The sequence below is a fragment of the Stegastes partitus genome, unplaced genomic scaffold (assembly GCF_000690725.1).
Source record: "Stegastes partitus isolate 25-593 unplaced genomic scaffold, Stegastes_partitus-1.0.2 Scaffold2242, whole genome shotgun sequence".
NCBI lineage: Eukaryota > Metazoa > Chordata > Actinopteri > Pomacentridae > Stegastes > Stegastes partitus.
The window spans coordinates 15,346-29,523 of NW_007579973.1; the positions used below are offsets into that span (position 1 = coordinate 15,346).

The 14,178-nt window shown below is 40.1% G+C and overlaps 3 protein-coding genes across 3 annotated transcripts in view; all 3 read left to right on the plus strand.

Moving 5' to 3' along the window:
* The window catches only part of LOC103374418 (complement C3-like), a 15,554-nt gene extending 14,368 nt beyond the window's left edge, over positions 1–1,186 (plus strand). The window contains exons 24-25 of the mRNA XM_008304506.1: positions 590–734; positions 825–1,186. Coding sequence (XP_008302728.1) covers positions 590–734; positions 825–966 — 287 coding nt within the window. The 3' untranslated portion in view covers positions 967–1,186. The remainder of the gene's footprint in view (positions 1–589; positions 735–824) is intronic.
* Positions 1,187–2,052: 866 nt separating this feature from the next.
* asf1bb (anti-silencing function 1Bb histone chaperone) lies at positions 2,053–7,519 on the plus strand. The gene is made up of 4 exons (XM_008304499.1): positions 2,053–2,373; positions 3,709–3,824; positions 4,193–4,369; positions 6,369–7,519. Exons 1-4 carry the CDS (start codon positions 2,265–2,267, stop codon positions 6,564–6,566), a joined length of 600 nt encoding a protein of 199 aa, XP_008302721.1. The 5' UTR covers positions 2,053–2,264; the 3' UTR covers positions 6,567–7,519.
* Positions 7,520–9,486: 1,967 nt separating this feature from the next.
* The window catches only part of prkacab (protein kinase, cAMP-dependent, catalytic, alpha, genome duplicate b), a 14,216-nt gene continuing 9,524 nt past the window's right edge, over positions 9,487–14,178 (plus strand). Inside the window, exons 1-3 of the mRNA XM_008304500.1 lie at positions 9,487–9,909; positions 11,651–11,712; positions 12,954–13,082. Of these exons, the coding sequence (XP_008302722.1) occupies positions 9,864–9,909; positions 11,651–11,712; positions 12,954–13,082 (237 nt within the window). The 5' untranslated portion in view covers positions 9,487–9,863. The remainder of the gene's footprint in view (positions 9,910–11,650; positions 11,713–12,953; positions 13,083–14,178) is intronic.

Sequence of the window (14,178 nt, forward strand, 5' to 3'; positions counted from 1 at the left end):
AGTATCCATCTATCTCTGTCTATCAGATAACAGCGCTTAATAGAACAGTAATAGGTACAGCGCATTTGGTAAAAGTAAGTGAGCTAATTTAAACCGGAGCAGAAAAGTAAGAAGCAATGCTGGTAATGATACTGAAGTAACAAAATAATATTGCACATTTTAATGAGATATTACACATGAAATTGAAATATTTCACGTGACACTGAAACTAATGTTGCACAAGATTTGACTGAGAAAAATCCAAAAGTCATGTTTCTGAACTTTACTCATTGCACTGAAAGTCATATCTTTAAACAAAAGGTACAGTTTTACACCAGTAAAACACTATTTTTGGAGCGCTGTTTATCATTTTTCGCAGTTATGGTTGTATTCACTAAAGTAATTAGTGAGCAATCAATATGCATTGCTCAAGACAGGTCCAACTGTTCAGGAAACAGAAGGGTATCTCATGTTTCTTAAACAGCTGGATCTTTGTCTCGTTATAAATAGTGTTTCTATAAACGGCACAAATGATCAGCTTAGAGTTACAAAAAAACCCCCCAAAAAACATGAAGTATCTTTTCTCTGTTCTGCTCTATTTTGACTCCAGGAAGCTATGATGTGGGTCCTCAGGGTAAGCTGCGTCCATTCCTGAGTTATCGACACTGCAGAGTGGCTTTAGATCTCTGGAGACGTAAAACCTACCTCATCATGGGGATGGCCAAAGATATTTACAAAGATGAACAGAGTCGATCGTAAGTTTATCGTGTGTTAACTGATGCGTTTCCTCTTTTTGTAATATTGTCAGCAATTACACAATTTAACCGTTTCCATGTTTAACTCAGGTATCAGTACGTGCTCGGGGAGAGAACCTGGATCGAGTACTGGCCGACAGCAGCAGAGTGTAAAACGCCGATGTACAATACTACCTGCTCAGGCCTGGATGAGATGGTGCAGCAGTACACAGTGCATGGATGTCCACATTAGTAAAACTAAATTGAATAAAGTGTTTCATTTAGATGCCATTCTGCAGATTACAGTGTGAAAGTTCAGTACACAAGTTAATCTTATATAAAACTTACACACGTTTAGCGATTAAGGTTGTCAGAACTTCAAATCTCAGATCTGAATTATCAGTAAAAAAAAAAAAAAAACAGGCAAAAGGGAGTAACAGTGTCAAATCAAATAAACTGAACCAAATCTGAAATATTGTCTTTTTCTTCTTCTTCTTCTTTTTTTTAATTAAGTTCCTTCACAGTGATTTTTCTGTCATGCTGAAATCAGTTTACTATAATTTGTATTTTCTGGTCATAGTTAATGACAAAGATGATGACAGATTAAACTATAATTTGTGTAGAAATATATAATCTGTATAATATAACTATATACATACATATAACTTTACTAAAACATTTTAGGGATTATGCAATATTTATTGTTTTAGGGACCCAAATGAACTGTTTTTGAGGTTCTTAAAATTCCCATCAGCACTCATATTCTACACTGTTTTTCAGCTGAGGCTTTAGAATGATTCTGTAAATTGTTCCACAAGACAAATTTCAATATGTGTCCCGCTTTATCAGTACTCACTGTATGCACATACTAGTTGTATTATTGCGTTTCTCAATCGTTTGTGCCGTATTAGTTTCAGTATCATATGCAATATTTTATCTTCAAGCGCAAAATGTTCATTTCTTGTGTCAAATTTCATTTTAAAGTACAAAATGTCAATCTAATGTGCAATATTTTGTTTTCAAATGCAATGGTTCATATTCATGTGCAATTTTCACAAAAGGCTGTGACATTAATACCTCAGAATCATTGCCGGTACAACTTTTTACTTTTTCTATTTTAGTCTTATTTTAGCTTACTAACCTTTATATATTATTGATCTTTCTATTAGGCGCTTTTCTTATGTTACACAATATTGCTTTCGAATCAAAATCTGGTTTAAAAAAAAAAAGAGTTACACTTTATTATATGTTCGCGCAGTTCCACAATTGACCTGTGGGGGCAGCAACACGCCTCTGCCGCGTCCAGTCTGCCATAAATCTCATCAGAAGAAGTGAAAAGGGACGAGCTTCCTCTCGCCGAGCCGCCGCCGGGACATGTTGGTGTTGTTGGAGAATAAAAGAGTCAAACTTTAACCTGCATCCTCGGAGACAGGCAGCTTTCGGAGCGTGTGAACCAGTCCGGGAACACGACGGTAGAACCGGGCGGAGCGACTCGTTAAACTCAGTTCACTGAAGAAATTGGTTTTCCAGCTTGCCTCTGAACACACTGCCATGGCCAAGGTTCAAGTGTTAAATGTCGCCGTTCTGGACAACCCGAGCCCATTTGGAAATCCGTTTCAGTTTGAAATAACGTTTGAATGCATGGAGGACTTGCCAGAAGGTGGGTATTGTATTCAGCTAGCGTGTACTGGCAGTTAAACTACTCTTTGTTGTGTGCTAGCTTGTGAACAGCTGCTGCATCTGCTTAATTGTCCGCTTCACTGCAGGTAAATGTGGCGCAGCCAAAGTAACTGACCGGCACGTTATTTTGTTCGCTAAAATTCTGATATTAGCTGTCGTTCGGCCTGTTTGGTGATATATCATTTGGCAAGTTGTTGAAAATTGGCGCTGGCGCGTTTGTGCTGTAAGCCCCGCCTCCCGCCTGCAGTGATTGGCTAGTAGAGGTTCTATGTAGCTTTTTACGAGAAGCTGATTGGCTGATTACGCTGTGTTACTGTAGCAACAAACAAGCACTAAGAGTTGCCGCGAACGGCGGGGAGAAACCACAGGGAAGCGCTAGCATGTGTTCAGTGAAAATATTGAGTGCCATCCACTTAAATAAATACAGAGTGAAGTAATGAAAGCATAAAACATGCTTGTTCTCCGACATATTTATTTGTTTTCGTAGTTTAAGACATCAGTTTAAACCGCAGTGTCTGGTATGAATCCTGGCAACATGGCCTTGTAAGTTTTAAGAATAAAACTGCTCGTTGTTATTTTATTGTTAATGCTTGCCTCCTGAAGAACTAGTATATTTATTTTATTGTTTATTATTAGTTATTATGTGCTTTTATCTGTTTGTTTGTTTGTTTGTTTTTACTTTGCTGACAGTCAAATTATTCTCAGGCAGTTAAAAATGAGTTTCATGTTCTCGTATTTCCTACATTTCCGCTGGCAAAATTTTGAAAGTACATTTGTTCTTGCTTTTGACTGGAAAACATGAGGTGTATAACCATTCAGGTAGTTTAAAATATGTGTTTGTTTCTGCTCAATTATCTCTGATTTGCCCGGATTATTTTGAAGATATTTGTGACATTTTTGTGCATTGAAATTTGAGGCTGTTAGAATGACAGCATCTAAGGAACTATTTTCAAAATGGTTCCTTAAATATAACTAAGACAGTTTGTTTTTTTCACTCTCTCTATGGACATTCTTTCATCATAAGACTCATTTTGATTTTGAATGCTTCTGTAAATTGCAGAGGTGTGAGAACAGCAATCATGCACTGGAAATATACCAGAGATGATGATCTGTTGTAGACAATTAAAATTAATCTGAGTGGTGTGGTTGAAAATGTCCATTTGATGTTTTTCAAATATGTATTTTTTAAAAAAAAACAAAAAACACACTGTGATTGCTTTGATACCTCCAGGCACAGTGTCTATGTGTATAACTGACATCAATCACACATCTGAACTACACATTTTAAGAAAAGTCTTCCCGTGTGTGCTGTCAGATCTGGAATGGAAGATCATCTATGTGGGTTCAGCTGAGAGCGAGGAATACGACCAAGTTCTGGACTCTGTTTTGGTTGGCCCGGTACCAGCTGGCAGGCACATGTTTGTGTTCCAGGTGAGTTCTCTTGGTAAGCTTTTTATATTACAGCTGGAATACAGAATGGAATCCAGACAGATGATCAGTAGCGTCCCAGTTGAACAGAGGCCGGGGACTGATCGACCCCAGATGTGCCGCCCTGATGATCAAGTGTTATGATCTGAAAGCTGAAACACCCCATGACCCTGAGTTCATCACTGATGATGTGTTCAAGTCGCACCATCTGGTGTTTCAAGAATAAAAGCACTTTGGATGCTGAAAATAATATAAATGCACATGATTTATTTTAAATCCCTGTATTGTTGTATCATTATACTTGCATTAATGGCATGATTGCTGTGGTTTGATCTGATTCCTTCATCTCGCGTGTTCATCTACGTCATTAGGCTGACGCTCCTAACACGGGGCTGATTCCAGAGAGCGACGCTGTAGGAGTGACTGTCGTCCTCATAACCTGCACCTACCGTGGACAGGAGTTCATCCGCATCGGTTACTACGTCAACAATGAGTACACAGACCCTGAATTGCGGGAAAACCCACCTCTCAAACCAGACTACACTCAGGTAACGCACACAAGTACTCAGGTGACAGAAACTGGTTTAATGGACAGAAGCGTTAACTTCTGTCTGTTTATTGGACGGAGTCACAAAAGTGATCACGATGCCTCATCTTATTGTCTTTTCAAAAGATGTCGGCTGAAACATAAAGTGCAGCTATATTTAAAGAAAAAAAACAAAAACCCATCTATTGAAATATGCAGTTTTCTGCTGCCCTCTGGTGCTCTGAAATTTACACTTAAAGCAGCAGCATCAAGAAGGAAGTATAAATGGAATCATTAGGAGTTTATATAGCTTATTGTTTTTGTCTTTAGTCTTCATGTTATCATTTTATAAACAACATAAGTGCATTTTATCATTTTAACATATGTAGCAAGATTTTATTGAAATGTGTATTAATCCAAGATGAAGTTTTAAAGTTAGTATATACTGCCTTTTAGTTATACTAGAAATTCAACATAAAGTCAACTTAAGTGTATTTTCACTAAAAAGCTGGCACACAACACTGGTGTTTTTAGTTTGTTTCCTAACTTAAATGAGTTTATGCCACTGTGCTGGTGAGATAGAGCTGAATGTTGTTTGCAGGTAAAGCTGCATGAGAGCTGAAATTGCTGGATGCTAACAAAAATAGTTTTCTTTATTTTTTTGAAATACTGTTCTAATTCTACTGTCCAGATCAGGGGTAGATAAACATTTAGCTTTTAATACATACTTTAAAAAAACTCAGCTTTGTGTTTCAGAGTTTATGAAAAGCTGATGCAGAATGCTGTGGAACAGAAGTTAACCAAAAAAAATGGTCTTGAATGTGCTTTCTGTTTGATTTATATTTTAGGCGTACTTAGAAAAAGTACTTGTTTGTATGCACGTGACCAGGATCCATCTTTAACCTCTGTATGTTGGTTTGCTTATTTATTTATCGCCACATTTAAATGGAAAGTATTTGTAGTAATATAGTGTTATGTTTTTGTGTGATGACAATACCAAGTTGCAGCTTTCGTGAGTTAATGTTGTTCCACTAAATGAAAGTGTTTGGGTGTAGTCTATGCCAACAAGCATTAAAAAAAAAAGAGAGAGAGAGACCTGAGGAACATTTTTAGAAACTCCCATTATTTAATGAAAAAAAAAAAAAGTGATAAGGGATTTCATTTTATCGAGACAAAAACATTGGCTTTAAATGATCACCTTTGTTTTCAATCCGGATTAAAGCATAATGCACTTGGTTCCATTGAAAGGTGGTGAGCAGTAAACTGAATTTGTTTATACAGTAGGTTTTTTTTGTGTACTCTTGTGTATATTAGTACAAATGCAATTTTGAGAGTTTACACTATGGTAAAAGTATTTAACAAGCTGCTTACCTATATGAGTTGGTGTTTTTACCAATTACAACAAATGGTGGATAAATGGGGGTTTAGTAAACGTAGTGTCAGTATTTCAAAGTCTTCACTTTTGTTACTGCCCCTTACATCCAGAGGGCAGAATACACTTCCATAAATACTTCACAGTTCATGAATGTCCACAAGGGGGAAAATGAGCCTGTGTGTCACACTTGGAGAAGCAACATAATGTAGATATTTTGCTTTATCCTAAGTGTTTTGAGACTGTGATTTTCTTTCTTGTGAAGAGATAAGACTGAGGACTACCTGGCTGATCTGACATATGTACCTCTGATTAACCCTACCATCTCTGTGCCTGCACACAGCCATTTCCCTCAGCCTTTTTGTTAGAGAAAAGTACTGCTTCTCATGCTGTTAATGAGTGAGCCCAGTACAAGGCTATGTTCTATAGCAGCATGCAATAGCGGAATACTCCACTGATAGAATTACTTTGATTGGAAGGGTCCCTGTTGTCTTATTTTGAGACATAAAATTCAACAAGTCGACGTTAGACATTCAACCAAACCAAATGTACAATCTGAATAGTGTTTATTGGTTCCCCTGTTTACTATTTACACATAGCAGTGGACCCTAATTCTACTAATTCACTGGTTTTACTTCAATCATTGTAGCTCCAGAGGAATATTTTGGCCTCTAACCCCCGTGTCACTCGATTCCATATCAACTGGGAGGGCTCAGCGGACAAGATGGAAGACAGCGAGAACGTCGACCCGTCCCCCAACATCAGCGGCATGCTCCCTCCGTCCTGTATACCGGGAAAGATGCCGCCTCTTGGACTGATGCCGGACAACTCCATGGACTGCATGTAAGAGTCACCAGATTAATATAAAGGACCAGAAGCTCTTCTTATCTCTATTCACCTATATAGCAAACACACATTTGGACAAGGAAGAAGTGGATGTATATAAAACATGAGGACATTAACAGGAAGCACGGACATGGCAGCGGGGACTTTATTTTTCTACAGCCAACAAAAATGGGACGGGTCTGGAATTGCTACCAACTTTCACTTTTTTTTTTTTTTTTAAACACACTCATAGATCTGCACAGCCAGAATTGCCTTAATTTATCATATCTCAGTTTTAGATAATGTTCAAGCTGGGCTAGTGAAAAATTTGAGTCATCAGGGTGGGGACAGGATCATCGTATCCCTCAGCTCTCAGACTTACAAGTCATACTCATGCACTGATTTTTGGGTAACCATGCTGTGCTGGTCATTTTGTCCTCTTCAGCTCAGATCAAAGCCTCAGGCAGTGCTCTGTATGTCAGAATACATGTGGCAGTAGCTTCTTGTTGTAAAGCACTTCATTGTTCTCGTTGTTTGTCTCATGTGATGCTTACCTGTGGATGCAGATCTTGAGTTGAAAATATGGGCCATGTTCAGGAGCCTGTGGCTAAGAATTAGCTTTATTCACTGTTAGCTCAAAGCTTATTCAGAGTACAACCATGTAGTCACAAGTTTAGCCCCATGGCTATCCATGTTACTATGAACATGCTTCTTTGACCATTCTCCAATTCACAAACTCTGATATGTTCCATAAAATGCCTGTCTGTGAGTATGCACAACACATGTAGGTAAAGGAGAAATGAATGCCATGTTGCACTCATGTTGTGTGGATCATTTACTGTAAATAATGTTTTCCCAGCGCTTATTTTGTCCTCAAAACGAGAGGGCAACTTTTCATTTTGTACTTACTATATATTCTCTGCCTCAGTATTTGTAACGACAGTGATTGGATTAATAAAGTTTGTTTTGCTGACATTGTGCTGCCTTTTGGTAATCACTGTATTTTACTTATGGCTGCTTTTCACCCTGACTGGTGAGGAAGCAGCAGCAGCAGCAGGGAGACTCAGCACGTGTGTGTGTGTGCGCATCGGCCCACTCTTCGCCCTCCCTTCTCTGGCTCCTTTCTTTTTTCCAATTTCATTCATAAAATGCAGCAGCATCACTCCACCATTTTTACTCTAGCCTCACGTTGCTAGGCAACTGCAGCGCAAAGGGGAGGAGGAGGGGGGGGAGCTTGTCTGCTCTCACCCATTTTATCTTAGTTGAAGGGACTAACTCCCCCATCCATCCATCTGTTACCTCTGTCTGCTTCTCACATGTCTGCGCTGTGCCGGAGTCTGTTGCGTACATCTTCATATTTGGCACTAAAATCCATATGCAGCATCGTCCATCCACGAGTAGCAGCATGTAGCAGTGCTCAAATCATTAGTCTATCAGTTGTCACAACTGATGATTGGAGTCTGTTAAAATGCCAAGCGTTTCTTTGCTTTTCAAATCTTGTCTGTTTTGCATCACTGTGATAGAAAACAAGCCATCACGCTGTGTTTACATAATGGGCATTTTTGTTTACAATTTTCTGCATGTATTTAATGGCATAAGATTAATTGTGACAATTGCTGATAACTACAACAAGCTGGTTGCAGCCCAAGATCACTTTTAAAAACCAGATGTTCCAGAAAAATAAGACTGGCATCCCACTACATACGTCTGGCAACAACTGCAAAGCTTGAATAATAATTGTTAGAATTGACTGAGATGTCACATAAACAAACAGCAGGAGTAATTTGGTTGTTTGGGCCCCTTTTGGTGGCTGCAGAGCCTTAATATGATGCTGTTAGACTCTGCAGAAGCTGAGGGAGCTCCTATTTATAGAATGTGTGTTGGTTCATACCGTAGGTGATTTTTATTTTTTTTTTATGTGTTTTTTACCAGCTCAAATTATTATTAAAATGAGATATTCCGATGCAAATCTATGTGAAAATGTGGCTTTTGAGTATGCGGATGATAATAAAGGGCCCTTGGTCATCCGCTAGGCTCACCCCATAGGTGATCCAGGTGCTGGGGCGAGGATGCAGAGAAGCAGCTGCAGGGTTGTGACTGACGGACGGACACAGTCTGTTTTCATCCTGCACCGATTGTTTAAAAAAAATAAAAAATCTTGTATGTTCCTGAGATTAATTTCCTACTAAATATTCTTCCAAAGCACGACAGTCTGCGAAATGTTTAGAAGTCCTGCCAGCCAGACCGCGCCGCGCGTGCGTTAAATTCTGACCAACATTTCTAAAAATAGCTCGCGGTTGACGTCACTTAGCCAAACGTGTATCAGTCGCTTGGCGGCGGCGGGAGGGGGGGGGCTTTTTTTTTTTGCTACTGTAGGGGGGGGCAATTTTCTGTCAATCCCTGCTGACAGCCAATGGACGTCCTCGCCTTCACCGAGATTCCCACGGTTCACTCGCATCAAGCCAATGGAGGACGGAGACCGGAGAAAGTGGGCGCGTACGTCGTCGGGAGGAAAATAATCGGTGACGCTCGTTTTGTGCAGGGCGGTAGGACGCTGCCGCCGTTGATGGAACGCGACGAGCCAATCAAAGCGCTCCGTGGGACACCGCCGTTGAGGGGTAGCCAATCAGCAGGCGAGCCTCATCTTGTCAATCAACCCGGGCTCTGGCGAGTGGGCGGGACGGTCACTCGGCTGTAGTTCCGTCATCTCGCTCGTCTCCGAGGCTACGGGGGGCCAATGTTGATTTGGGTGAATTCCCGTCGTTGTCGGACCCCGCCGAGGTTGAATTTTTAACAGCTGGGTTCGGTAACGAAACGTGGAAGGCTTCCGACTGAGAATATTGCATCCCCGCCTGTGGTATCGTTGTTTTTTTGTTTTTTTTTTTTTGGGCTGGGGAGAGGTGGGGAGCCGGGGTGGGGGGGCTCGTTCGGCGGGGGCTGCAAGGAGGGACAGGCGAAGACTGGATCCTCCGTGTTCAGGCCAACTGCGCCGAGCTCGGCCTGTCGGTCCGGTGAAGCCCCAGTGACCGAGATACCTCAGCGGTAGCTCCCCGTGGATTTAACCTCAATATCGGTCGCAGGTTGCTGGTGACCGCGGAGTGAGTTCGCCCCGCTCCACTATCCCGTCTCTCGCCGTGGCACCGCATCAGCAGCATCAGCAGCAGCAGCTGTCGGGCTATTAAAGACCAAGACCTCGGAGTTAACGCTCGGTGCTGCTGGATTTAGGAAATACCGTCCAGACCTAATCGAGATTAGACCGGCTTGAGAAGGCTGCGGGGCGGCCAGAAAGCCACGGATCGACCGTTGACAGGTTGTCATCATGGGCAACGCGCCCACGGCCAGGAAGGGCAGCGAGATGGAAAGCGGTGGGTACCGTCGCCTGAACACATCCCTCCCGATCGGTACCTGCTCTGCTACAGCCTCATGTAATGACCTAAAACGATGTGGCACAGCAGGTTCTGCTAGCTTCACACAACACACCGTACAGCGGCCTGTTCCTTCTAATTTAAGTCAAGTCCTTGATGTAAAACGATTTAGCTTGTGCCATGCGAGCACCCAAGAACCCAAATCACGCAGCTACATTTCACTTCAGGAGCACAACATAGATAAAAATGTAAGGATCTCTAAAAATGAGGCTCAGTAGTAGTGTTCACTATGTTACAGGACGTTTTCTAGCCCATCCAGGGCATGCAAAGGTAGGTTGAGGCAGGATGTAGTGCTGGTTTCCAGATCCAAATCACTTTACGAGCTACAAAATAGCCAACAGCGATTGTAAGCTGCAAGGATCTTGGCATCTTCACATCCTCTTGTACTCAAATCTTGGCGAGATCACAACAAGCTATGTGTCAGATATTTTCCCAAACACTGTGTGCCTGTTGCTCTTTGGAAAGAGATGCTGTTGAAACTGTGTGTGCAAACGTGGGAACTATTTTGGTTGGTGGACCCATGAAGGTCTGCAGGTTTGGCTGAGCTGCTCTGATTGTGTCTGCTGGTCTGTAGGTCCAGTGGAGGTAATGTAGAAGGATGCAAGTATGCTGATGTCTGAGGCTTCTGGTGTATTTTTTGGAGCGGGGATTTATTAGGGCTTTTGTTTTTACCATGAGATCTATTATATACAGATTTAGTCATTTGTAACATAAGTGAGGCATATGAATGGCCATGCATAGGGCTGGATATTGTACACATATTATCAGAGTGTGTATACTCCATTGCAGTTTTACTGTGCCTTTCAATAACCAAAATAACAAAGAGGCGAAAAATGGCTCATAAAGTCTGTTTACTGTAAACACATCACAGTCAGTGAGCAGCTCTGTTTGTGTGGATGAGGGTCCGATGCCTTGATCAAGAGCAAATAGTTGCTGAGAGGGGGCTCTTAATAGTCCCCTCATCAGACATCACAATGTGCCTTTGACCTGTCCAAGGAAAATGAACTAAGTTTAAATGAATATTGGTATTTGTTCATTGAATTTTAAGTTTGCTTCAATTGTTTTCCTTTCCTGTCCCCTTTAGGATTATTTTGTGAGCAGTCTGTAACATATCAGCACATTTTGCAATCTTTAAACTTATTCATTTGCCTTTAGAAGAAACAATGTGCTGCCCTTCATTCTTACTTTAGTATGAAAAACAACCAAAATTAACCTAAACTTTAACCGGATGAGCAGGGTTTTCCTTACAAACTGTGTGACGTTACCTGAATGTCTGTGTGGTTTTCTTTGGGGCCTTTTGTGTTTGTCATAAGTAGTTTGATTTTTAATATGGATTTGACACAGTTTTAAACTGGCATTGTTCTTGCAGACTGAGGTGTGCATATTTTAGCTAATTGTGCATGAAACAAACTTTGTGCCATTCTCCACTTTAGTACCTAACAAAGTCTAGAAATGACAGCAAAGGGGAAGGCATGCACTGGAATAAAATATTCTAGAAAAAATAGTGCAAATATAAGCCACATTTAAACAGCATTCAATGGACTCTGATTAACTCAGCTTTATGCAGTTGATACAGGAAGTATCGTAGTGTTTATTTTGTGGTTTCTTTCACTTTCTGTGCACACACACATCACTCAAAGCCTTTTCTTCTGTAAACACTGGTGGTTTTTCTCTTCCACAGTCAAGGAGTTCCTTGCTAAAGCCAAAGAGGACTTCCTCAAAAAGTGGGAGAATCCTGCACAGGTCAGTGTGTGTTCATCTCACACCACAGGAATAGAATACACAAAACATGTCCTTTTTATTGTAATCAGCCTTTATTTTGTGCATATTTTAGAATGCATTTACTGTTTATGCCAAGTTTTTTCTGTTCTTTGAGCTCCAACTATATATAAAAAAAAAACAGCTATTTCTTTCTAACATATTTGATGATGAAATAAAATAAATAGCTCAAACTGCACTGCTTTGGTGTTTAATGGCTTCAAGTGAAACATTAGAGTGATGATATAGTTGTATTATATAATTGTTCCTTGTGTCCAAGTTGTTGATTTCAAGTTAACTGTAACAAAAACCCCACAAAATGAGTTAATGAACATTTGGTTTCATGTGAAGATTTTATTTGTAAATTTGAATGTACCTTTGCATATCATGTACAATATGAATAATGTATAGACATTTTAGATTTTAGAACGCTTAATACTAGAATAAGCTTTACATAGATGAAGATATGGAATGATCTCTATCAGTATTCTTTCATTTATGCGGTGTATCATTTTCTCTGCATCATGTACCATTATACAAATATATATATATATAGACACATTAGTTCGTTGTAAATATTTTAAGCACTTTTTGTTTATGACTGGCCAAAGTGTGTGCATTATGCAGCAACCACTGTTCTGAGTCTGTTTTAGTAAGAGACAGCTTCTCTTCCACGGTGCACTAATGAAGTTTATTATGATAGTGATAAAGATAGTCCCATCACAAAGGTTTGATTGTATTCACTGCAAACATGACTTAAAGTTATGTTTTGATCAGTGGGGGGAAAAAAGACATTTAATGCAGACAGAGGTTGTTGTGGGGGAAAAAAAAAACACATGTGGCATGTGACAGTCTGGCTACATTTTTTTAAAAACATAAATGTTGTGTAAATGTCAGTCAGGATAGAAGGCCATAAGTTTACATGATGTGGTATTTTTAATATGATTGGAATTTATCATAATATTCTGTATGCTGCATGTAAAGTTTATCCAGTTCACACATGTTATATTCTGTAAACAACTTATCCTGTTTTTCTACACATTGCACAGAAGACACATGCATTATGACATGGACATGCCCTCATGTACAAGAACATAAATAGTACAGCATGTGTTGTAATTGTGAGCATAGTGTGTGTTTAAAAAAAAAAATCCCTTCTGAAAACACAAGCCTCACCGTCCCATTTTCACAAAAATCAGCTTACCATTTTTGTTTTGTCTGTTCAGAACACTGCTTGCCTGGAGCAGTTTGAGAGGTTGAAAACCCTGGGCACGGGCTCATTTGGCCGTGTTATGCTGGTGAAGCACAGAGAAACGGGACAGCATTATGCCATGAAGATCCTCAACAAGCAGAAGGTCAGTCTGGGTCAGCAGGTCACAGGCGGATGGAGGGAGTTTAAAAGTGTCTGTCGTCTAAAGACGCTCATGGTTAATGTTCCAACAGGACGGCCGTAGAAAAACATGGAAATGCGGCTGATGTGAAAACTTGAGTCTGTTGTAGATGTTGTAAAAGGACCTCGAGCTCCTTTGCAGACTCGAATACAGGTGCAAGCTTTGTCTGAATCCACTTGTGCTGCAGCAGACATCAGCTGGAGTGGCAGAGCTGAGGTTGTCTTTGTGCACATTCCACCAAGTAGACTAATTTTGGAGTAAAACTGTGCTTACATTTTCTCTTTTGACACTTTTAGCATTTATTCATATTTTTATGGAACCAACACTCAAATGAGAATGTCTGCTTCTTTTAGCTATTTTTCAGATTCAAGGAAATGAATATCTATCGTACTGTTCTCACTAGATTGATGCAACAAATCCTGTTTTTAAAAATTACCATAAAGCTGCTCTGCTTGCAGAATTGCAACACGTGCTGCAGACCTGCAAGTTAACTTAAAGAATCACTAAAATCTAAACTGTTGCCTGTCCATACATGCTGGTGAGCTACCTCATCTAATGCACGCTGGGATTGGCTGCAGCCCCCACAACCCTGAAAACAGGTATAGAAATGGTTACACTGATGAATCATCTGATGGATATCTGTTGTTTGTGTGTAGATCCTTGCAGGTGTTGGCAATGAATTTAATGCTGTATATTACATTAGAAGAACAATTTGGAGGTGTATACTGAAGCTGCTGTAACATGAAAGGGGGAACAGTCTACTGTTTTAGAGCATCTCACAGTAATATCAATATTATCAGATATAAAAACGTTATAATTTAATTCTAAGACCTATAAATTCAATTTTATACACGTCTTTATGGAGTTCAATATATCATTGTATTCGATTGTGCAAAAACAGCTCAAAGAATGAACCAAGATTCACACTTTTTAGAACTGATTTGAACAGAGGTGTGATGTTTACTACTCTCAACATTTTTTTTTATGTGAGGGCCTTTGTCTTTCTAAGCAGCCTTCTTTTGTTGAGACCAAAACTATGAGATACACCTTGAAGGTGAAC